Genomic DNA, 23428 nt, shown 5'->3' with positions numbered 1-23428 from the left:
GAGCAGACGGGCCGTTGGCCAGCACGGGGACCACAGCACGGGGCCCCTTGGGACAGTGGGCGAGAGGGCGCTTGCTGCTTCCCCCTCAGTGACCCGCAGCGGGAGCCCGGGCGCGTGGGAGAGCCCGCGGCCACCCGCAGAGTGGGGCTCGCGCCAGCCGGGGCTGCTGCTGGCCCAGCCAAGGCGCTCGGCGCGCACAGGTCTTTGGGCGGTGAGTGCGCAACACCAATGATTTCTAAACTGGGGATCAAGGACATAAGGGCTCAATAAACACCCCAAAAACTTTCTTCATTATTATTTTGAGTAATTATGATCATTTATCTCTGACCGTGCTAACTAATGTCAGATATAACTCCTGAAAAACAAAGTTCTGAACTTTTATTTTCCTTTCAAAAACCATTCACTGTCCTGTGTAGACGTGACCCCCACGCAGATTCAGGTGCTAATGTCTGTCACACGTCCGCACTGTGACCGAGGGTTCCAGGGCCTGCCTGATGCTGTCCCCGCCTCGGCCCTCCACACAGCACACAAGGCAACCCCACTTTACAAGAGAAAGCCCGGGCCCCGGTGGCTCCGGCAGAGCCGGGCCGCTGCCCCCCAGAAACAGAAGGCCTGGCCATCGTCCGGCTGAAGTAAGCGAAGGGCAGCTGTACTGATGCTGTGCTTCCGCGGTTTTCTGAAAACCATGCTGAGCACTCAAGGCTTAAATATAAGTTACAAGTTATTTCATTGTGTTAAAAAAAAACAAAGGTGCCCCCACCCCAGTTGAGAGAATGATTCTTCCTTTTCAAATTAGCACAATGAAAAGCCCATTCTCGGAAGAAAAGTGCAATTCCAGAGTCACCGCAGCTGACGCGGGACAGCGCTGTCCACTACGCTTGACTGCATGTAGCCAGGAGCACAGCGGGACCCCTCCGGCAGACCGGCCCTACTGGCCGCACACACCTCTTAGGAGTCTTCTAGAACTCAGGCACCGAGTCAGAGCCCCAAAAGACGTGCATGTAAAACCGCTGTCCACCCCGGTTCGGAGCGCCAGACTCCTGCTCTCCGAGGGCACGGGCGTGAACGGGCGTCGGTGGGCGGCAGACTATGTTCCAGTCCAAAAAAGTGAGCTCACCCTGAAACCACCTCCTCCGGGGTGAAGAGGTCACTTCTGAATTCCTTCTGTGGCAGGCGTCTGGGTGCGATTTTAAATCTCTTTCACACCCTCCAAAACAGATGAGAAAGAAAGAAGTTTGACCAAACCAGAACTATTTTGTTGGTTTTTTCACAAATGATTATCTTATAAAACGTATCTTTAGAGTAGTTTTTCTTAAGTATGAAGGTACTACTTGAGTTAGGAAGGCTTAGGGAATACTTTTTATCAGCTTAATCATTACAAAAAATGCAGTCTGTGGCCACCAACATTAGCAGGACAGACTTATTTATAACAAATGGTGTAAATGTACAGATAAAAAGGCCTGCTGATACTGCCAGGGCATCTTGCAATGTGACAGATCAAATCTTATTTTCATCCTTAAAGCCCGTGAAGAAGTGATATCGCTGACTTGCATTCACTAGTGAGCAAATTGATTAATCCCTCTCTATAGAAATCTCAACTCTTGATTACACCTATCGGACGCTCGGCAGCATTATCCCAGCCTGACAACTCTGACAAATTCCCCAACCGTTTTCTCCGCCTTTGTGGCCCTGCTAGCTTGCATTAACCCTGATGAAAAATTAATTTTCCTTATCTTCTTCTAAACCCCAAAGTCCAAATCCGCCAAACTGGCAACTCTTTCTGCAAAGGTATTATGAAAACCTCTAAAAGATTAATTGCATGTCTTCAGGTGACATTAAATTAATTTCTGCACTCATGACAGACACTCGATACTCGCACTGAGAGGACAGATAACATTGTCAGGACACACAGAAGGACAGCAGTTGGGCCCCGGGCGGCCTCCTGTGAACTCTCTTCCGATAAGGCCTGCTCCGCTGTCACGGGCACGTGCTCCCAGGGCCCCGCCCTCCCGCACCGGTTCCCCGCGCCGGCCCGGCTCCCCTGTGATCGTCCCCTGCGATCGTCCAAAAGCTTAGGCAGAGCCCGGACCACAGGCAAGGCGCCGGCTGTACGTAGTTCCTAAACACGGATTATGTCAAAATAAAATGTTTCCCACCCCCCCCAAAGAGCTCAGCCCTGCACACATCGCCTCTCCCACCTCTTCAGAAACAGCCCGAGAAGAGCCCCATGCAGCAGGGAGGGAAGAAGCCGACACTTCCAGTCCCACCCGCAAAACACGCTCAGGGGACCTCTGCCTGCAATGTGTCGGTGGTCCCCACCCTGAGACCGGGGCGCGCCTGGGGCCAGCGGCTCTCCTGCGGGGCCATCTGTCTGGCCCCCACTTCTATGTGTGGCCCGCAGCACAAAGGAATGTTTACTTCACTTGCTGCCAAGCTCTTGAAACTGTCATCCTCTCGACTAGAATGAGGCAGTGAATTCAGAACTTTCATTGCTGAGAGAACCCTGTGGCTGCCCCTCTATATAAATAGAACAGACTCTCCCTTAAACCACAAGAAAAGTGTGGTAACCTTTACTGAGCTACTACCATGTGCTGGGACATTTGAGCCTTTTTAATCCTCACAACCACCTGGGAGGAAGCCAGCCCCATCCATCTTCCTGAGGAGGGACAGATAACCACAGTTACACCGACGCACAGGAGACCACCACGCAGACCCAACGAATGGGGGGAAGGGTCCCCGTTTCCCCTCAGTGGCAGGACAGAGCTGCAGGCCTAACTAAATCCCGTGAGAAAGGCAATTCCTGTGGCCCGCGCTTGTCCCAGTCCCTTTCTCTGAGCTCAGCCCCGAGGAACAGCCGCCGGGGCGGCGCACGCACAGAGAGCCGCCGTTTCGTAGCTTACCCTGCTCCCTTAGCATCTGAAGCGTTTTTCTGGACTACACGTTGACTACAAAAAAACTATAATTAAACAAGGTTGCTTTTTCTTATTTCTTCTGAAATTAAATACGAGTAGCTTCATATGAAATGAGCAAGTGGAGAAAACTGTCCCATTTCAAGAACTACACAGAACGCGCCCCACGATTCCCTAGGCAGAGCACCCGCAAGGGCGGGCAGGGGCGCCGTGGCAGCGGCGCCCGCGCACAGCCCCTGCAAAGCAGCCTTCGTCTGCTCCCCTTGAGATCTCACCTGACAAAGCTAGACAATAAAACACATGTGGAAAAAACACTCACGTTCACACAGGTAAGAGACTGATGAGCAGTGTAACAAAAGGTCTCTTTAAATTTCAAATCTCCTAAGGTCCTTGCCCGAAGTCTCAGGTGTGAGATGAAACCTCGCTCAGCCACAGAGAGCTGCTCCGAGACACGGCTGCAGCGCACAGCAAGTCCCGGCCACACTCAGCCAGGACACAGACCGCCACCGCCTCCCGAGGCCGGCGGCCCGGTGGCCGCGGGGACGCTGCCGGGGTGCCGCGCGGGGCCCCAGAGCTGCGGTGATGGGAAACCGCCGCCCCCGCCCCCGCCCGGCCGGGCCCCGCTGCCGCTCCGAGCCTCTGAGCCCTCCCGGCACGCCCCCGTCGGCCACCGGCGGTGGGGGCGGCCGGCACAGCGGAGCGCAGCCCCCATTCTAGAAGCCCCGCTCAGTCTCTGACCAACCCTGACAGCGGTGGAATCTCATGGAGACAGAGTCTTGCCCTTCCTGCAGGCATACCGGCGCGATCAGGGAAAGCGGCGGTGGCCGCCACCGTCACCACCAACAGCCAGGAGCACAGGGCCCAAAGGCCTTGCCCCGCAGGCGTGGCCAGCAGCCGGGTGGCCCTGGAGTCGCACCCACCTGCCATCAGCAGGAGGGACAAGCGGCCCTGCCTCCCAAGGGTGCTGTGAGTGCCCGAGGACACTGGGCGCAGCGGCCACCGCGACTGCCAGAGAGTACGGAAACCGCAACACAGGTTTCTAGAAGGACCTCGGGGGCATTCTAGAAGGAAAGCGGGCATTTATGAAGTGCCTTCTGTGAGTGAGAAGGCTGCATGTACTCATCCCTCACAGTGACCTTAGTAACCTCGTTCAGCCTGGAGGCCGAGGTTCAGTAAAATGAAACGACTATTCGGGGTCCCAAGGACAATCATAACAGACAACCATCCACATGCTTCCTCCTCCAACGCCACCGTCTCTCCGTGCCCCGGCGGCGTGCACAGATGCGTGCTCCGTGTCCTGGCGCGGGAGCTTCGGCATGCCCCGTGACCAGGACTCCCTTTCCGAATGGCAGGCGACAGGATTCGACAGGGAGCCGGGAGAGAGAAAGCGTGACCACAAGCTGCGATCCCAGACGACCACGGCACCCATGACTGTGGGAACCAACACTGGGCAAGAAGCGCAGCAGTCCTCTGTGGCACGCCTCCCGTGTCGCGATGCTCTCACTGACACCAAGGGGAAGGATGACGAGGGTAAACAGACGTCACGTCGACGACTGTCAACGCAGAGGCAGACTCCAAAGCCTGTCTGAGGCTCTGACTTTTCCACCTGCACAGCGCACAGGCGGACCTCCCTAACGCGAGGCCCCGGCAGCACAGACGTCCCGCGGCTCCCAGCCCGGCCCGGCTCCGGCCGGGTCCCCGGCTGGCCCAGGGCATTAAGGCCACAGCCAATGGGGGAAGAGAGGGACCAGCAGGGACAGGAAGAGACATCGGAACAGCGGCACACAGAAAACCCCTAAAACAACAGCTGCCTTTTGTGTCACGTGAGATAAGCACCATTATGCATACGCTCTCTTAAATATAGTTCCTGCCCGCTGACCCCCACCCCCGCCCAGCCCCGGGGAAAACGCCACCTACCCAGGTTCCAAGAGGCGCCGGCGGGCATGCAGCCCGCCGTCGGGAGTGGCCGCCCTGCTGCTGGGGGAGCTGGCACCACCAGTCCCCATGGCGATTTCGGGCGTGCTGGTCGGCTGCCTTACTACTTAAGAATTAGAATGCGCTGAAAAGGTACTCCCACGTTTGGCAGATAGCTATTTTCATGTAAAATTCCCCTGTTGTTTTTCTGTGTATTATAAAATTGAATAGCATGGTTTTAGAATACAGCCCCCTATAAAAAAATTTTTTTTTCCGTTGTAAAAAAGACAGCAAAAAGTTAAGGCGGTAAGTTCTTTGAAAGGAAAGGTGCCGGCAGGTTTGAACACGTCCCTGGACAGCCGCGCCGTGCCCCCGCTGGGCCCGCCCGTGTCCTGCCAGCGCGGCCCGCACTGCCCGCCGGCCGCAGCCCTGCTCGGCAGTCACGGGGGCCACAGGGGAGGCTGGTTCCCGACCTCGGCCCGTGCCCCTCCTTTTAAAACCAAGAAGAAAAGTGCGACCCCGACAAAGCGTGCTTAACACAACACCCAAAGCCAAAGGCCACAGACCCTGGAAACCACCCGTGTCCTTGTCGACAGGTAACACGTTCATGACAGCACAGCAGTTTGAGGGCACAGGCCTGCTACTAATAATCAACATTCGAATCACGGTGGACAGAGTTGAGAAAACGCAGATTCAAGTAAAACACAATTATGGGTCCTACTGAATATGGAATTTCCAACTCATACTATTCTACAAAGAATTTTCTCATAGCATGTGGAAAACTACCATATTTTGCCACGTATTACGGGCACTCTTTTGCCCAAATTTTTGAGGGAAAAATAAGGATGCACATCATACACGCAGAGTACTAGTTCTGTTTCTGTATAAATGTTTTTCATCCTTTTATTTACGCATATGCGTTAAAAATGTAACTCTAGAAAGCAGTAACAGTATCTGTATGCAAAGTAACACCCTGGAATATGACAATTATTTTTGTTTCTAGATATAAATAAGTAATTAACTGGATTTAAAAACAGATTTTTCCCCTGAAAGTCTTGGCCAAGAACGTGGGTGCACATTACACACGGGAGCACCTTACATGCGGCAAACTACGCTACTTTTCAGCCCACAACCTAGAAATAAAAGCAGTTCCTGCTGCCCTAGGCAAGCAGCGCACGAGGAGGGGCCCTGCACCGGCACCTTCCCGGCCCTGCGGGCGCCCACCCCGCCCACCCTCTCGGCGTGCCCTCTGAGCACGCCCAGATGAGCACGCCCTCTGGGGAGCGCTGAGGCGGGGACAAGCCGGCCGCTGGCAGGCGCTACAGGACCCCGGGAGGGGCGTGCTCCCCCCTCCCGCCTCCCAGAGGGACCCCGTCTCCACGAGCACCTGCCTGCAGGCCCATGCGAGCCCTGAGCTGTCCGCTGGCCCCAGAGGCAGCAAAGCTCTGCCTTGCCTGCGGAGGCCCCACGGCAGCCCTGCCACGGGGAGACAGGCCGCGGCAAGCGCCCCGCCACCAGGTGGCAAGCGGGGCAGCCAGCGCGCTCCCCCGCTGCGCCCCAGAGCTCACGGCATCTGCAGATGCACGCAACGGGCTGCTTGCTCCATGGGAAAGGGAATTTTATGTTTAAAACACACTGGACGGCTCCACCCCAGGGTACCTACAGAAAGCTGCTAACACTGAGAACGGTCTAAGGGAGGGATCGTCACGAGGTTGCCCGCCGAGACCCAGTGACCACGGAGCGCTGTGGGGAGCAGGGACAGGTGGCTCTCCCACTGGCTTCCAGCCAGAGCGCAATCCCGGGCGGTGCTCGGTGCGGGAGCCCCCTGACCTCCTTCTGCTGCACGCCCGCTCTGGGAACAACGCAGAGACCCTGGGGGCATGGTGACCTCTCCACTTACCCCTCCTGACAACTTAACCACCCTGACTTTGGAGCTGATGTGTGGCCCATCGCCGCTGCCGCTGTTTGCCCGGTGCATGACAGTCCTTTTGGCGCTGGGCTTGGTGTCCGGCGGCCTGCCCTGGAGGGACGTCCCTCGGGCAGGCTGTGCTGGGGGCGGCGCGTCCCCGTCCACAGGCTGTACCGGCAGGACTTTGTGTCTCAAGTGTTTCAGGGGCTTCCCCGGTTGTCCCGAGTACGGCATGCTAGCACCAGACGGCACAAAGTTGGACGCTTTGGGCTGAAGGTTTGAAGGAGCAGCATCCTGGTTCTTCACGAGAAGCCTGTTCTTCACGTGCTGCCGGACCTGGGCCCCAGGGAAGGGCAGTAACGGGCTCCCGTTGGCGGGCATCGGGGGCAGGGCCGCCAGCTGCTCCTCCCGCTCTGCGGGGGCCACAGGGGCGCCGAGGTGCTGCTGCTGCTGCTGCTGCTGCTGCTGCTGCTGTTGCTGCTGCTGCTGTTGCTGCTGCTGCTGCTGCTGCTGCTGCTGCTGCGCCAGCCGCTCCAACAGCTCCTTCTTCCGGGCCCCGGCCTGCTGCTGCCGCCGCAGCTCCTTCTGCTTCAGGATCTCCTCCCGCAGCCGCTTCTGCTCCTCGATCTTCAGGCGGTACAGCCTCGTCTCCTCGTCCTCGTCGGGGAACTGGAACAGAGAGCATGCACCGTTTACTGGGCAGGGCCGGGCCAGGCCAGGTGGCCGTTCCCATCATTTCTAACCACCCCGAGAAAGCAAAATTCACAAACCCTTTCGTTCAAAATTTGAAAGACGCTCTTCAATAGCTGCTTATAGACTTTAAGTATAACCCCTTCCTTCGGGGGCGGGGGGACAAAAATTACACAGCTAAAGCTGATTTGGAAAATCTTACCGGGATATTAAAAACGAAAGGATATGTATTTCCATTTACAAGCCTGAACCAATTAAACCGCTGGTTTAAGATACCAAAGCATGTTCTGAATGGACGTGGCCACCGCAGGGGCCACGCTGCCACGCAGGCTTTATCTGGCTCGGCTCTGACGGACCAACAAAAGGTGGGTGTAAATGACCTGAAAGGGCCTGATTAGAACTATTGATTTTTCGTACAGAATTTCAGCCTGATCTCAAACTCATTTGTCACAGAATAATTGGTTGTAATGAACAGCACAAGTCAATCTCTCTGACCTTGAACTCGTGCACTCTCCTCTGAATCAAGATGCTGCCAAAGGCAGTACTGGAATATTAATGGTGCACATGGAAAGCCTTCATGGTCAGCCCCACGCCACTCAGAAAGGCTACCAAGTCCAGTCCCTTTCATCGAAACCATGAAGCCAGGAAAGCTGATTAAGAGTTAAGCATTTGCTAAAAATTATGATTATTTTTTCTTAAATCATAGCTATACTCAATCCACAGATCCTTCACAAAAGAACATAACAAGATTTAATCTAACTAGAGGTCAGGAATTAGTAAACCTTAAGAATCAGGAATTAAGACCAAAACGCAGCGGAAGACCCCGCCGGTGCCCCCAGAGCCCGTGCCCCTGACTGCGGGGTGGAGCTGGCCCTCCCTGGGGCCCGCTGTCCTTTCAGAAGCACCCTGACCCAGCGGGCTACCTAACTGCAGTGGCGGGCAGACGCGAGACAGCGCAGCTGCAGGTGGGCGAGGGGGCCCAGGCAGGCGGGAAAGCGGACAGCGTGCGCACAGCACAGGGCCCGGGCCCGGTGCGGGGGAGGTTGGTGGGGGCCGCTGGGGGCGCAGAGAGGTCCAGAACCCAGGCTCCAGCTGCAGGCCCCGCCCCTGAGACGAGCCCCAGCCCCTGAGGAGCTCAAGCATGTTCACCAACACAGGTGGGAGGCTGAAGCTGGTGGACAGGTTTGTCTTTCACAGTATCAGTATCAATTGGGTAAATGTAAGAAAATCAACTGCAAAACAGAAGACATTTCAAGAAATAAAAAAATTTCACTCTTGGTCCATCCCATGTGCACAGAAAACTGAAAGCAAGCAAGGGGAAGACAGCGCGCGGCCCCCGGCCAGCGCTCCAGGGGACTGAGGCGCAGCTGCCCGCCGGCTCCCCGGCACGGGAGGGACAGCCATCTCTGGCCACGCTCTGCCCGAAAGGCCACTTTTATCATTTTACTTAGGTACTGCTGTTATAAAAGTAAAATGCATGTAACTTAATTTTTGTGAACCCAATCAACTTAAAATATGAGGAGCTGACTATACAAACTAAAAGCAGCATAAAATTTTTAGCAAAGATGTCTTTATATAAACAGCCCCACTCAAGTCTATAAATCTACATTATTTTTTCACATATTATTTTAAAACCAAAAGTCATCCTTCTCGTGAGAGCTCAACTCTGTATTTACACTTCTGATCAGTAACATATTAGAACTGCTACCACAATTTGTAAGGAAATCTGACTCCCCTCCAAGTCTGACTGACTGCGAGATAAAACCAATGTTAATTGGTTTTTACGTAACTGACAAAACACGACGTGCCTGTATTTTTACCAATGGAAACGCGCGCTGCCGTCACTCTGACCTGCCCCACCCCCACGACTCGGCCCGCGCCCTGTCACGGGCACCCGCTCCCAGTGACCGGGCCGAGAGCAGTGTGTGACGTGCTCGGGTCACGGGGCCGGCAGCGGGGGTCGCTCGGAGGGGGCTTCTCGCCGCGCCACACTCCATCAGGGCCCCCGACTCACAGACGCTGCCCGGGGCTCGGCTGACCGCACAGATGCCGCAGGCAAGCACAGCCATTTCTTTTCTGGGAAACCCGTGGCCGCCCCGGGCCCGCCCTGGCCGCAGGCCCTGCCGACACGAAACCGGGGCCGCCCCAAAGCGCGGGGCTGCTCTGCTCCAGTCCTGAGCCGCCCCACGCGATCCACGACCAAATAGCCGGAATGTGACCAAGGGTAAGGAAGGCCGCACGGGAAAACCGTGTCACATACTGACTCATCTTTACTAGTGGTCCTTACAGCATTTACACCTGTTCAAAAATCCGCAACAGCCTGACAATTCTGAATAGCTCCCCACAAAGAACCCTATTCGAAGGACGGAAGTTGAAGTGGCCCCACATTCTGGTTGCGCACTGTGGGAAGCAGGAAAAAGCCCGAGCCGCGGTGGCGGTGCCTGCAGTCCCAGTGCGGCCCGGCACTGACTCTGTCCTAGTTTTGCTGGGACACACCACTCCTGCTGGTCTCAGAACTGTCTGTATTTTGTGCTAAGGACACAGAGCTGGGTGTGACGAGAAACAGTCTGCACTGTCAAGCCTGATACGCTCCCTGCCCGCGCCTCTGAGGAGCAGGGTGCCGAGCCCCAGTGCGCAGGCCCTGGGGCCCACCCCGCCTGCGCCGCCGCCAGTGCGGACGAGCGCGCACCTTACGCGTGCGAGGCCAGGAGGTGAAAAGGCAGGCTCGGCTGAGGAACGTGGAGAGAGGCTGGGGAGTAACTCGCGGGCTCAGAGGGACCAAAGAGGGGCACGTGGACCGTAAGGCTTGCTGTCAGAAGCCACATATCACTTCTTAGTAACAACGCCCTACCTCTGGCTCTGCTTTCGCCTCGTCTGTGGGTTGACGCCCAGGGCTACCGGGCTTGGCCTTCGCGTCCGTCTTCCCCTGCGTGTTCCTGGGCCCCGGCCCGGGCCTTGTGGGGGGCGACGTGCTGCCGGCCGGCTTTCCGTGGGAGGCGGGTGTGGTGGCACAGCGACCGCTGCTCATCTCCAGGACGTGCGAGGGGGCTATGGGTAACTCGCGCAGGTTGCTGTTCCTGGGAGCGGTCGGCTGCAGCTGCTGCAGCGGCCGCTTGGTGACGCTCTGAGATGTATTCTATCACGACAAGAAAGAAAGTCCAGTTACAACGGGAAACTTGGGAAGAAGACCACAGACAGGCTCGTTATGAGACACAAAGATTTAAAAACTGTTCTACTTAGTAAGTGACGTCTCTTTCAGAGGCCCACACGTGCCCCATTTGTCAACACTTTGTCGGGCGGAAACGTTCCCTGCTCAGTGCAGAAGCCGCCCCCCCCCCCGCCCCCGGCTGTTAAGGACCGGGACCGCTGAGGAGGCACTGCCTACAGACAGACAGGCTGTCACTTGTGGAACGCACACTGGGGGACAACCGGTGGAGCCTGAGTCTGGGGACAGAGCCAACACCGGCACTTGCACAGAGTCAGCAGCAGCACTCTCACTGCGCGCTCCGAATTTACAGCGGAGCACACGTTAGGGTTAGGTCAGCGTCCTTAGAGAAGCAACCAGCTCCCCGCCGGGGAAAGGTGCCACAAGCTCCATCCAAGAGCAAGCGCCTGAGTGTGTCTGTCCTTGGGAGGTCGTCCAGTCCTCGCCCGAGGACATGCTCACTGATTTTTGGGCAAGAGGAAAGGGGCGAGGGGGAGAGACAGAGAGAGGCACAGACCGGTTACCTCCTGCGTGTGCGGGGGTTCCTGACCAGGGATCGAGCTGGCAAACGTCTGGCGTACGGGACGGCGCACCACCTGACTGAGCCACCGGCCAGTGCCACCCCTGGGGTTCTTAACAGAGCCCCAGCTCCCGGGGGTTTACAGACGTGAGGTGGCCGGGGGACTCAGCTCTCAGGTCTCTCACGGGAGTCAGGGTGTGAGGTGACAGGGCCAGGCGTGTGGTCTGCCCCTACTCCAACAAAATGAAACGTGCTCACAAGCCACCGTCTTCCCCGATCTGGAAATCCTTTCTTACTTCTTACATCAGCTTAACCTCAATGTTACTTTAAGAAAGGAAGATGCAGGCGTGAGAAAATTTGAGATTAAAAGTAACTAAGTGACGTGCTTGAAGCTCAAGGTCACAAGAGACAGTACTGAAAGGAAAACTGTCACCTTACAGCCTGGAACTCTAACTATTAAGCGGATTCTTTATAAAAAGGTTATTTCATGGAGAACAAGGCAGTGACAGCGCCTACTGTCTTTCATTTTTAAAGCAACACACCACCCAGTGTGTTCCCGTGCGTGATCAATCCACACCTGCCCACAGTCCCCGCGCATGGCAGCCTCTCAGGTCAGTGTGACAGCGCCCTCCCGACCTGCCCATGGACCGCACGGAGGCAGGCGGCCCACCGCCTCCGCCCACCGCCGCGTCCCTGGGACCGGAGGCGCCCAGCAGCAGAGGACGCTCACCAGCCCCCCGAGCTCCCCCACGGATTCACTCGGAGCCTGAGGGCACGGGGCACCTGGGAGTCAAAGAGCAAGGCACTAGTGCCTGGCCGGGTGGCTCTGTTGGTTAGAGCGTCATCCTGTGCACCGGAAGGTTGTGGGTTCGAGCCCCAGTCCAGGTGCATGTGGGAGGCAACAAATTGATGCTGCTCTTTTTCTCTCCCCTACTCTCTCTAAAAAGCAATAAACAGATCCTCAAGCGAGGATCAAAAAAGCCACTGGCAACGGCCAAGGGGGAGTGACCGTCCCCCAACACTACTTTCTGACATTAGGTGTCTGTTAAATCCTACTGCCGCCACTACAGGGACACAGAGACACACGAAAGCAAGATGCCAAAGGAAACAACATGGACAGCCCTTCAGGCACAAGGGATGCGAGGGATTTCCGTCGTCAAGAAATCGATTTCCTAAGCAGGTTGTAAACATGCAGTTGCTGCAGAACAAAGCACTACATGTGCTTCGTTCATGAAACCAGGGCGGGAAACGGCGCCAGCGCAGGAGCCCTGCCCCGGCAGCTCTGTGACTCGGGGGGCGTCCCTGGCAGAGACTCACGTGCCGCGGCCCCTGGCGCGGGGGGCACTGCGTCCGGCTGCTGCTCGGCTGGGGCGGCGCCGCCTGCATGTGAGGCCGGAACTGAGGCTGCGCCATGGGCATCAGGGGCGGGGGCGGCACGGACAGGTGGTGGTGGTGCTGGTGCTGCTGCGGCTGGTGGGGCGGCGGGTGCTGCGGCTGCGGGGGCGGCGGGTGCTGCGGCGGAGGCTGCAGCGGAGGCTGCTGCTGGGGCTGCGGCGGGGGCTGGTGCGGCGGGGGCAGCGGGGGGTGCAGGGGTCCCTTGGGTGCCGAAAGGAAGAGAAACGAGAGTTCATCAGTGCATACGCTAGTTTCATTCCAACTTAGCCACTCCCTTAAATGCCCCAACCCCAGAAAAAGAGCTTCGGGTGCTGCCGACCACACGCCGGATCTGTCCGTGAAGGCGACACTCTGGGACCTAAACCGCTTCACTCCTGAAGTTCCCAGGCTCGACCCTTGGAGACGAGGGAGCCTCCAGGGTGCCCCGTGCAGCGCTGCCGCCGAGGACATGCGGGACACAGTCACGCTGCAGGAGCAGCCTGTGCGGCAGGTGCGCGCCGCGCAGTGGCACGTGGCTCCCGACCGGCAAGACCGCCACCCCAGGTCACTGCAAGGCCGTGTGGCCAGGGACATGAGACTCCCCGACCGCCAAGGTCGCGACCGCAGGCCACCACCGAGATGCTGCGGCCGGGCGCTCTGGGAAGCCCGAGAAATGAGCACCCACTGTTAGCGGAGCACCCACTGTTAGCGGGGGCTGTTGCAGGGGACAGGCTTATTTAATTTCCTCTTCAAATACACAGCGCTTCTCGAACCGTTCTGCAATGAAGATGCAGTCACTGTATCTTTTGTAATAAAAAGAAAAATAAGGCCCTTTTAGCTTACTTTAACACCCTAAATAACTGTCATTTTCCTCTTCTGACTTCACGTACGCTGCGCATCCCTGACAGCCGACTGGGGCATATCGCCGCCATCACACGGCACACTCCACGCACCGGAGGCGGCGTGCTGGGCCCGGCACAGCCCAGCGCAGAGGGCGCCGCTCACCCCGGGGAGGCGGGGCAGCAGCGCTCCCTCCGTGTGGACACCCCGCCTGCGGCCGGAACGTCGTCTGACAAAGAACTTCCCTTCTCCTGTGAACCTTTTACAACCCGCAGTGATGAGCAAAGGCATTATCATGTCCTGATTAAATTAGTGGCAGAGGCACTAACAAAACTTTAAAATCTTAAATTTTTTTCATTTTCCAAAAACTGACAATCGCCTTTTCCATTTCTCCTGTGATCAAGGAAATAAACAACATTGTACAGAGAGGTGTCTGTAGTCAACGACATGCGTGAGGCCAACGGCCTTACTCTCTAGGGAGCCGACACACCTTGGCGGGTTGGAAAGGAAACGAGAGGCTCGTCCGCGGACGCGTCAGGCTGCAGCGGTAGCACACGCCCCGCCCCGCGCCCGGCCCTGTACCCCCCCCTGCACCCCCCCTCCCCGCGTACCTGCAGGCTCGGCTGCGCGTGGGCAGGCAGGAAGGGCTGGCCGGGGCCCGGCAGGAAGGGCTGCCGCGGCGGCATGAACGGCCGCGCGGCTGCGGCGCCGGGCTGGCTGAAGTGAAGCAGGCCCACGGGGCCCGGGGGCTGCAGGGCGGGCCTCACAGGCCTGTCCCGGGGGAACACGGGCTGCTGTCCCTGCTGGCTGAACGCTGGTCCAGGCTGCGTGAACGGCAGAGGACTGGGTGCGGGCACCGCAGGGTGGCTGCTGTTGATGAGCGTGGGCGGGGGCGGCGGCGGCGGGGGGCTCCGCTGCTCCAGAAAGAGATGACTCGGGAAGCGAGGGTCACCTGAAACTGCAAGGCAGCAGGCCGTCAGCCCCTGGCTGGACAGAGCACGCACCGCTGGGAAGCGGGCAATGCGCAGTCCCCTCAGTGGAAAGCTCCAAGTGGCAGCGGGGCGCGAACGCCTTACAAGGGCCTGGGCCCCCCTCGGCGTCTCTGTGGCTTCCCTGGCCACTTTCCACAGCTGGCTTCCTCCCATGTGGGAGACACTCACACCGCGGATTCCAGGCCCGTCCAGGCCTAGCCCCGGACACGACAGGTGGAAGTGCTGGGTCACAACAGTCGGATATTCCCGACAGAGTCCCCCAGCGGGAGCTGAACACAGTGCGACACAAGCGTGCTCGGGCAGCTTGCCATCCCCGCTGTCCTTCACCCTGAGCCATCGTTTACCTCCTAAGAAGAAGGGGTCCCGCTCCTGGGGAGGGGGCGGCGCTCTCCACTGGTCTTGAAGAGGAAGCCGCGGGGGCTGGCTGAAGTTGTTGGGGACAGGTCCCGGGGTGTGCTGCGGGAACTCCGGAGGGCCCTGTGAGCAGGACGGAGAGACGGTGAGGGGCAGAAAGGCGGCCCGCGCCGTCCCACACCTTCTCCTGAGAGCACCGCGCAACTGGCCTCCCACAGCGCCCCCATGCGTACGAACACACGTCACAAAGCCCATGAAACAGTCAAACATCTCAGTGCAGCACTTAAAAATTAATTCCATGTTGTAATATGTCTACAGCACTCCAAGAATGTTACTGTTAAGCTTACTGAAATCCATGCAACGATCAATCTTCCTGCCCATTAATCTGAAAGAGGAAACATCTACTCTCAAAGTCCCAGATACTCATCTTCTCAAACAGGCTGTTCTTTGCTACCTTGTAACACAACCATTAGCTACAGCTATGAACCTGCTTTACTACAAAAGGAGGAGCCCTGGCTGGTGTGGCTCAGTAGACCGAGCACCAGCCTGCGAACCAAAAGGTCACTGGTTCGATTCCCAGTCGGGGCACAGGCCTGGGTTGATGGCCACGTCCCCAGTTCGAGGTGCTCAAGAGGCAACCGACTGTTTCACACATCAATGTTTCTCTCCCTCTCTTTCTCCTTCCCTCTTCCTCCAAAAGAAAACAAATAAAACATATTAAATAAAATGATTCTCTTACAGCATGCAGTTGGATCTTACTTAAAGAAAAAGAATTTCTACAATAACAAAAATCAACAACCTCTGACAAAACAGAAAAATGTGAAATGTTTAAGAAACCACGTTACTACAAAAGGAGTATTACACAGTTGAAGTCTATTGGATAGAAAAATTATGAACTCTTAGTAACATGTTTTTAGTAACGAAACGTTAGTAGTAAACTCTAGATAAAACTAAAATTATTTCGTTCTTCAGTTGGCCTTTCAAGAATTCAAAGATTTTTAAAAACAAACGTTTCCTTAAGAAAGCCTCAAATTTTTGGAGGCTTATAAAGCCCTCACCATTTTTTCCGTTCTCCAGAAAGAGTTCACTAATTATACACAGCATCAAAATAATTTTTATTTACTAACACCTCATTCTTTCAAACTCAACCATTATTTCTCAACTTTTGAAGACCACACTCCCTTCTCATAAAACTCTGACGCCTTCTCTGTCACTTTATTACTCATACAAGGCGCGGGCCTGCTTGCCAGGACATCACTCAGCAACACCGCCCGTGTCCGCGCGCCGCACCCGCTCTCCTCCTCCACCAGCGCACCCTGCGCGGCGCGGTAAGAACGGCGCAGAATGGACACAGGCGTGTGCAATCCCGGGGGACCCGTGGCTGCGGGGCAGCGAAGACGTTACGTTTGCGCACAAGCGTCACCTCTTCACACAAACGGGCTGAGGCACCTAGGGACACGTGGGCAGGACGGTCCCAGAGGCCACGTGCTTGGAGTCTGTGTGTGTTCCTCCAGGTGAGACCAAGGAAACCCCCCTCAGCCACGGCTGGCAGCAAGGACCGTCACTTCTCACCTCTTGACTGCAGGCATCAATTAACAGGCTACCAAAGCAGTAAACGCCAGGACCCGAGAAGTGGAAGGCGTGTGAGCGGGGCTGCCAGGCGCAGCCGCACTGCGGGAGGACGTTCCGCTCGCTGCCCCTAACAAACGGCACGTTGTCTCACGGCCGCTCAGACGTTCCTGATACCGTGCTTTGACACGGACCGTCTTCACGTTGAATACTGTCGCTATGGTAACACTGTGCCAGAGAAAATACTCCTGGTGGCATGGCTCTCACACCCCGCCCCTTAGCAGGCGTGCATTCGGCGGTCCGGTGAACCAGCCTTCTGTCTGCCCCTGCCACATTCTTCCCTCTGGTTTTAGAACAAGTCTTACTTTTCGTTTGATGTCTATGACCCAGGTCCTGTGCGTTTGTACACGCATTCCACCAGGTAACTGAGACAGAACCTGTGTGTTAACATAGAGGACTTATGTGTAAATTGTAGCACTAGTAACTCTATCTTTAGTTTCATATATCCTTTTTCTCCCATACACATATATTTCAAAACATGTTTTAAAAGCACATTCAAAACTTTGCGATGATAATAAATGAGCAATCAAGGTCCTGTTATTATTTCAAAAAAATGTTTAAACCATTCTTCTTGGAGTGGCAGGGAAAATAAAGTTAAAATCACCCGCCCTCCGGTCTGCAGCAGGTCTGACCGGCCACCCAGCCTCCAAACACGCACCCTGACCACGAGGCGGTAGCGCGCACCCACAGCCACACCCCGCCCAGGAACAGCTGTTCCAGGCGCTGTCCGTGGACCCTCGGCTGCCCCTCTTCTGGGGGACAGGACAGCAGGACAGAGAGTCAAACTGAAGTAACTCGCAGTGAGCAATGCAAACCCACAGACCAAAAGCACGCCCGGGACGCTGGGAGGGCCCGCACCGCAGCCTGAACCAGCTGCTGGTGCAGAAGGTCCAAGAATCACGGAAATGCCCATCTGGTAAAAATAGGTACTTTTCATGAGCTTTTAGCTTACAAATTAGTAAAGGGAAACACCTCTCTGAGGACGAGGGGCAGCGGAACTCCCAGCCTTCAAGCCGCAGCAAGGACCGCTCTTAGGCCTGGCCATTCATGAGCAGACAGCGCGAGGCCGCTCGCGAGGCCGCTCGCGAGGCCGCTCACGAGGCCCCTCCCACGGCCCGGGCAGCAGCCGGCAGAGCTTCAGGCCCGGCCCGCTCCCGGAAGCGCTGGGTCTGCCCCTCCATGGCCCCGGAATCGCACAGCAAGCTGGGAGGCCGCTTTGCTGCCACACCTGGTCGGACTTCTCGCTCCGAGACAGGAGCGCCGCCGGGCCGCAGGCGCCAGGTGCCAGGCTGCTGTGTCTCCGCGGGTCACACCCGGGCAGCACGCCCTGGTCTCGCTCAGTTAGAGGACGCCCACTAGAGGCACCTGGCCCTCTGTCTGGACCGAGGAGTGTGGGTCTCGCCGTGACTCAACACACCAAGCCCCGCTCGCCACGCCCGCCACTGCTCCTCAACCCCGTGCCCACATCTTCCTGCGGCAGCCTCGCGACCGCCCGGCAGGCCCCTGCCTGGCCCTCCACCCAAGGGCGGACAGCTCGGAGGCACCACCCCTTCCTGCCCTGCACCCCCAGCCCCCCGCCCCAGGCTCTGCCACCCCCGCCCATGGGCTCAGCCCACACTGCTGCCGTGAACTGCTGAAGGGGCTCGGCCACACCTGCGACAGCCCCGTGGGGTGGACACGCTGCTCAGTGCCACCTCCGACGCAGCGGCGCCCCTCAGGCTCAGCCCGAGGTCAGGGCGCAGCAGGGCCGGGGCTCCACCGGGCACCCCGTGCCAGGATCACCACACCCTCGACTGCTTGCCGTTCGCGGCCAGGGCAGAAGGGCACCCTCGCCCGTCTGTGCTGCCGTCTGAGAACCCCGGATGCCGGCCGGGCTGGGGCTGGGAACGAGGAGCTCTCACCTGGTCAATCTACGCGAGGCCACCGGGGGGCAGGCTCAGCGGCACCATGGCCAGCGGTGCCGCAGGGCCACTGGCAGCGGGCCGGAGAAAGGGCAGGCGCAAGACCAGGGGGCGACCGCCGGGCGGACAGTAGGCCCATCGCAGCCCCGGCGCCTCCCGGGAAGACGGGACGAGAGCCCGGATGTTGAAGCAACAGTGAACGTTTTATGCTCTAAGACCCTAAAGGCGGCCCCTGGACAGCCTCAGCGTCGCCTTTTCACACCAGAAGAAACACCCGCCGCGGTGTAGCGCCCCCCACCGCCGGGCCAGCTGCGCCCGAACGCCGCCACCCCTTCCTCCGCACAGTCCGCGCGCCGCCTCGTGGACAGGCCCCCCCACGCCCATCTGAAAGCCGCAACTCGCGGCTGCAGCAGCGCCTCGGGACCGGCCTGGCCACCCAGGCGAGCTGGCGAGCGGACAGGACTCTGGGACGGGATGCCTCGCCCACCCCCTCCTGCCCCCCCGGGGAGTGGGGAGAAAGGCGGGGTCCCCGGCAGCGCCAGAGTGGCCGTGCCAGCCCAGAACCCTCTCCTTTTGATGCCAGAACCACGGAGCCCAGTGCCTGGCGGCACCGTCCGCCGCGGTTCCTGCGACACGCCGTCTCACACACCCTGCCTGACCAGCGCCAGCACAGCAGCGTGGCTCCCCCGGGGACAGTGGCACACACAGGCCCCACAGGCAGCTCTGTCCCGACGGGGCGACCAGGCTGCGGGTCACGGGGCGAGAGCAGACTCTGCAGCGTTACATGGCCAGCACGCAGCTCAAGGCACGGACCGCGCACCCCGACTCCAGAGGATCGAGTGCTCCTGCTTCGGTCGCCGTCTTCTGCCGGGACCAACCTGTCTTCACGCGACGCTGAAGACACCACAATCGCCGGCCTGACCCTCCCGGCCAAAGAGGTCCTCTCAGGGGGACTGTTCCCTGTGCCTTCCATCCTTTCAAGGGGCTAAAGGACACACACCACCATCCCCTCAGTCAGCTGCAGAATTAGCTTAAGGCCGTTGGTGCATTATGAACACCTCCCTAACAGAACTCCCAGTATTAATGTGATTCTGCCTTTTGTAAGAAAAGGCCACTTTAATCCTTTCAAATAATTGCTGTTTTGCTTTTTTTTTATATCTCTTTGAAAATCCAAGGTAAGAAATTATCGTCCTCTTTCACATAATTCTGATACAAATTGTACCTCCACTTTTTTGCATCTCTTGCTAATTACATGATGTTATCTACACTAATCCTATTCAGGAAGAACTGATAACTCCCTTCACAAAAAAAAAGATAGAAACTTTGCATAAATTGCTTAGCACAAAGTTAATCATATAATGCAAAGAATAAAGAGGCTCTAACAGCTATTATATGACTTAACAGCTTCCCTAAAAAGGGTCAGTTGGTCTTTTTAATAAGACTAATTAAATACCTTAACAGTATCATTGAAGCTTCATGAATCTTTCAATAAATTACAACCTTCCTCTACATGTTTTCATTTCTTAATCTCACTTAAAATGCAAAGAACTATATAAGAAACCACAGACACTTGAGAAGGCCTCTCGATTAATTCTGATTAAATGGGATAAGCGAGAAGAATGAGGACCACGAGTGACCCCTGCTGATGAAAATTACAGCCCCCTACGAAGACACTAACCCTCCCCTTTCCGCATTCTCCTCGGGTTCCTTTTTTTCCAGGCCGTGTGCAGCCTGCAGTCCCCCAGCGGGTGCTTGCCAACACACAGACACACTGTGCGCCCCGCGAGGAAGCCCGTACCGGCGCCGCACAGCGGTTCGTGCAGGGCAAGGGAACACCCAGGGGGCCTCCCGCGCGGCGTGCAGACAGCGTCTGGGCGACGCCTGCGCGTGCGCCGAAGGCTGCAGCATCTGCGCTCAGAGTGGAGCGCGGCTTCTGACAAACGCGCTAACGCGCGCTTACTCACGTCATTTCACAGGCGAAAAGCCCCTTCCCCGCAGCTCAACCCCGTTCCCCCACAGCGCCAGCCTGTCCATTCACCGCCTGATGAGGGTCGCAGTGGGTCAGGTCGCGGCCCCGCTGCGGGCCCAGCCTCCGCCCCGCTCGCAGAGCTGCAGGTCAGCCCTGAGCGAGGAGGGCGGGCGCGGCGTGGTGGAGACTCCTGCACGGTGGGGTAGAGGACGCCTCCCCGGCGGGACATGGGCCTGGCAGGGCAGGGATGCGGCGCCCGCTCGGGATCCCCCTCCGCCGCAGGCCTCCGGAGCCCACGCTCCAGGAGAGGCACCAGAGCGCGATTCCAGAGGGGGTGGCGGCAGCTCTGACAACTGGGCACAGCATGCTGGCTGGAAAGCCCCCCGCGGGGATGGCCGACCGACGACGCGCAGCCCCACTCCGGGCTGTCTGCAGGTGCCCGCGCCTGCACGCGCCCGGACCCACACCTTTACAGTGGCTGCGCTGACAGCAGCCTCTGACCTGAGTAATCCCGGTGTCCCAGTGGGGAGCTGTCCCAGCGGGGAGGTGTCCCAGCGGGGAACGGACGGACCAACGGGAGCACACCCGCAAATGGAGCGACACCTACCGGCCAAGAAAGATGTGCCATGGGCGGGGCACCTGCTTGTGAGAGGGAGCCCTGAGCGCACCATGCTGAGTGGGGGAGCAGGCGGAGCAGGACGTGCGCCCTGCGGCACCGCCCGCGCAACACAGCGCTGGGCCCAGCCCTGGGCGGGAGCTGTGGGCTGCGCCGCTGGGGCGGGGGCGGGCAGACCATGGCAGAAGGGCGTCAAGGGCTGTGCGGGGACAGCGCTGCCCCCTCAGCTGTGCTGATGACACAACAGCACACGCTTGCTCAAAGCCACAGACCTGTCATCGGGCTACATTTTTTACATAAAAGTCTAGTCTTTTGGAGGAAGTGCTTTCAGGTGTTTTATTATAGAACAGGGCCTCTTTCAAAGTTCATCTTAAAAATTAATCTAAACACGGGTCTTCAAAACCTCTGGGAAAATAAATATTAAAAAATGGCTGATGCGCTTTGCAGGCACACCACTAGGACCGATAGGAGCTCTGAGGCTCTGAAATGCGGCGCCGTCCGCATTTCACTGGGCGAGCTACCGGACGCAGGGGCACGATGCGCGCCAAGTCTAAGCCCGCTCTGCCCAGCACGCAGGCCCGAGCAGGATCTGTGAAAGGTTTCTGTTTCAGCGTGACAGTTTTACTTATTTAGCCAAACAGTAAACAAAGGAGTTCACCAAACGTTTCACAATGCAACGTCTGCCACGGGCCCGAACGGCTCAGTGGCAGTGCAGGACCCACCCCGCAACTCCCACAGGCACCCCCGGCCTCCAAGGGCCCTGCCCTCTCCCCACCAGCACCCCGCACGGGCTGACAGGGCCCAAGTCCCATCGACGGGGCGCAGCGGTCTCTAAGCGCCGCGTGTCATCCGTGCCGCGCAGTGTTTGGCTGCTCCTCTTCCTACTGCAGATGGGGATCCAGTGATGTGATTAAATTTGATGGTATGATAATATATGCTAATCATCATTAATCAGAAACCCACCGGCAAATGGGGGATGGTGGGGAGTGTGTCACCTGCATTTTAAACCGCATCCGCTCCGCGCGAGCCTGACGCCGCCTGGCAGCTGGCGGGCCTCGCCCGGCACTCGCTGCGCTGCCCCGGATGCGCCATGGCGCCACGCGCCCCTTCTCCGCTGCCAGCGCTGACAGGCAGGAGGCGCTGCGGGCCGGATGGAACAGCAGGGCAGGCCCCAAGGGGAGACCGCCCCGGAGAGGAGGAGGCCGGGCTCCCGGCTGCACGGACCACGCACGGTTTGTGTGAGCCGCCACCCAGAATGCGTCCAGGAGCTGCCGGTCACCACCGCCTGGTCCCACGCAGCCCCCACGCTCACACCCACGCACACCGCACAGGGACACCACAAAGACTGCAGTCCGACCTGCCTGTGAGCGCTGGGCCCACCTCAGCAGCAACGCAATGAGCGAGCAGACGGACTGAGCTGGAAAGTCTTCCTCAGCATGAAACACTTTCTTTTTACTTTTCATTTAAACAAAGACCAGTAAGAAATTATTCAGCAGCCAAACTACTTAGTATTTAACTGGCCACCAATGAAATACACCACCTGGGCTAGTGGCGTCTCCAAGCCACACTTCCTGATACCATGAATCGAGATTTTAATGCTACTTCTTTAGGTGGGTGAACTTTAAAAACAACAAACATCTCTTTGAGGACAAACACATAACTGGGAAGTATACATAAAGGAAGGACTTTACATTCAGAACAAAAACACCAGGAAGAGCCTTTGTGGAAAGTGAACCCAGTAGATCAATGAGTAAAATAACCCACACTGGGAACTGGAAGCAGAACTCGGACACAAAGACCGGGCCTCATGTTGGGCTGGCTCATCTCTGTGTTTTTCCATTTAAAACGGGGAGACACCACTTAGCACAACCTCTGGGCCCATCAGAATTCTCCAGGAAGAATTTCTCAAGTGTTCTCAGGGCTGTCCAAGAAAATGGATTTCCTCAAAAGCAGCGTGCGGCAGGGCTACGACCGACTGCGCCCGCACCTGTCCAGCCGCAGGGCGGGCTGGGCCCCTCTGGCGCCCAACGCCCGAGTTCACACAGGCACCCACGGCAAGGACAGCAGCAGCAGCAAACGAGCGACGTGTGCCCTGTCCGCACCACTTGCTCCGACGGAGCCCCGAATGGAGCCAGAGGGCTCGCCGCCCCGCTCCCATGCGCGCGCGCACACGGCTGCCCGCCTGCCCCTCTGCACGGGGTCTGGGCGCCCCCGGGCGCAGGGCAATGGGCCTTCTTGGAGGTCTCCCCAGGGGCCCGGGCCTGCCACGCGGGAATGAGCGAGCCTGCGAGGCTGCTAGCAGGAGCACCCCCATCACCGGGGCGCTGGGGGCTCAGGGCAGGGCTCAAGCCGGGACCGACTCCCCCCAGTGGCCTGTAACCCTCGGACATACCCGACGACGGGCCTGCAGCTGGGCTTCCTGACCTGTTTCTGTGAGTGCATGTGCGTGTGTGTGAGTGCCTGCGTGTGCGTGTGCACTCATGTTACAAAGCAAGGCTTGGTTTGGGGCACGTGGCCCGCGGCGCCAGGACTGAGCCCACGGGCCCCCGCCACTGGGAGGCCCTCGGCAGGGGCTCTGGGCAGCCATGGCCCATGGCACCCACTAG

The 23428-nt window shown here is 57.9% G+C and overlaps 1 protein-coding gene across 1 annotated transcript in view; it reads right to left on the bottom strand.

Moving 5' to 3' along the window:
• RBM33 (RNA binding motif protein 33) overlaps positions 1 to 23428 on the bottom strand; it is a 73357-nt gene that overhangs the window by 11448 nt on the left and 38481 nt on the right. Inside the window, exons 10-14 of the mRNA XM_054574781.1 lie at positions 14698 to 14830; positions 13973 to 14319; positions 12465 to 12743; positions 10274 to 10558; positions 6724 to 7401 (exon numbers count right to left, since the gene is read on the bottom strand). Of these exons, the coding sequence (XP_054430756.1) occupies positions 6724 to 7401; positions 10274 to 10558; positions 12465 to 12743; positions 13973 to 14319; positions 14698 to 14830 (1722 nt within the window). The remainder of the gene's footprint in view (positions 1 to 6723; positions 7402 to 10273; positions 10559 to 12464; positions 12744 to 13972; positions 14320 to 14697; positions 14831 to 23428) is intronic.

Source organism: Pteronotus mesoamericanus, unplaced genomic scaffold (assembly GCF_021234165.1).
Source record: "Pteronotus mesoamericanus isolate MK-2021 breed Mesoamerican mustached bat unplaced genomic scaffold, CSHL_Meso_final contig_265, whole genome shotgun sequence".
Taxonomy (NCBI): Eukaryota; Metazoa; Chordata; class Mammalia; order Chiroptera; family Mormoopidae; genus Pteronotus; species Pteronotus mesoamericanus.
Note: the sequence above shows the minus strand (reverse complement) of the source record. Positions and strands in the feature narration are given on the sequence as shown.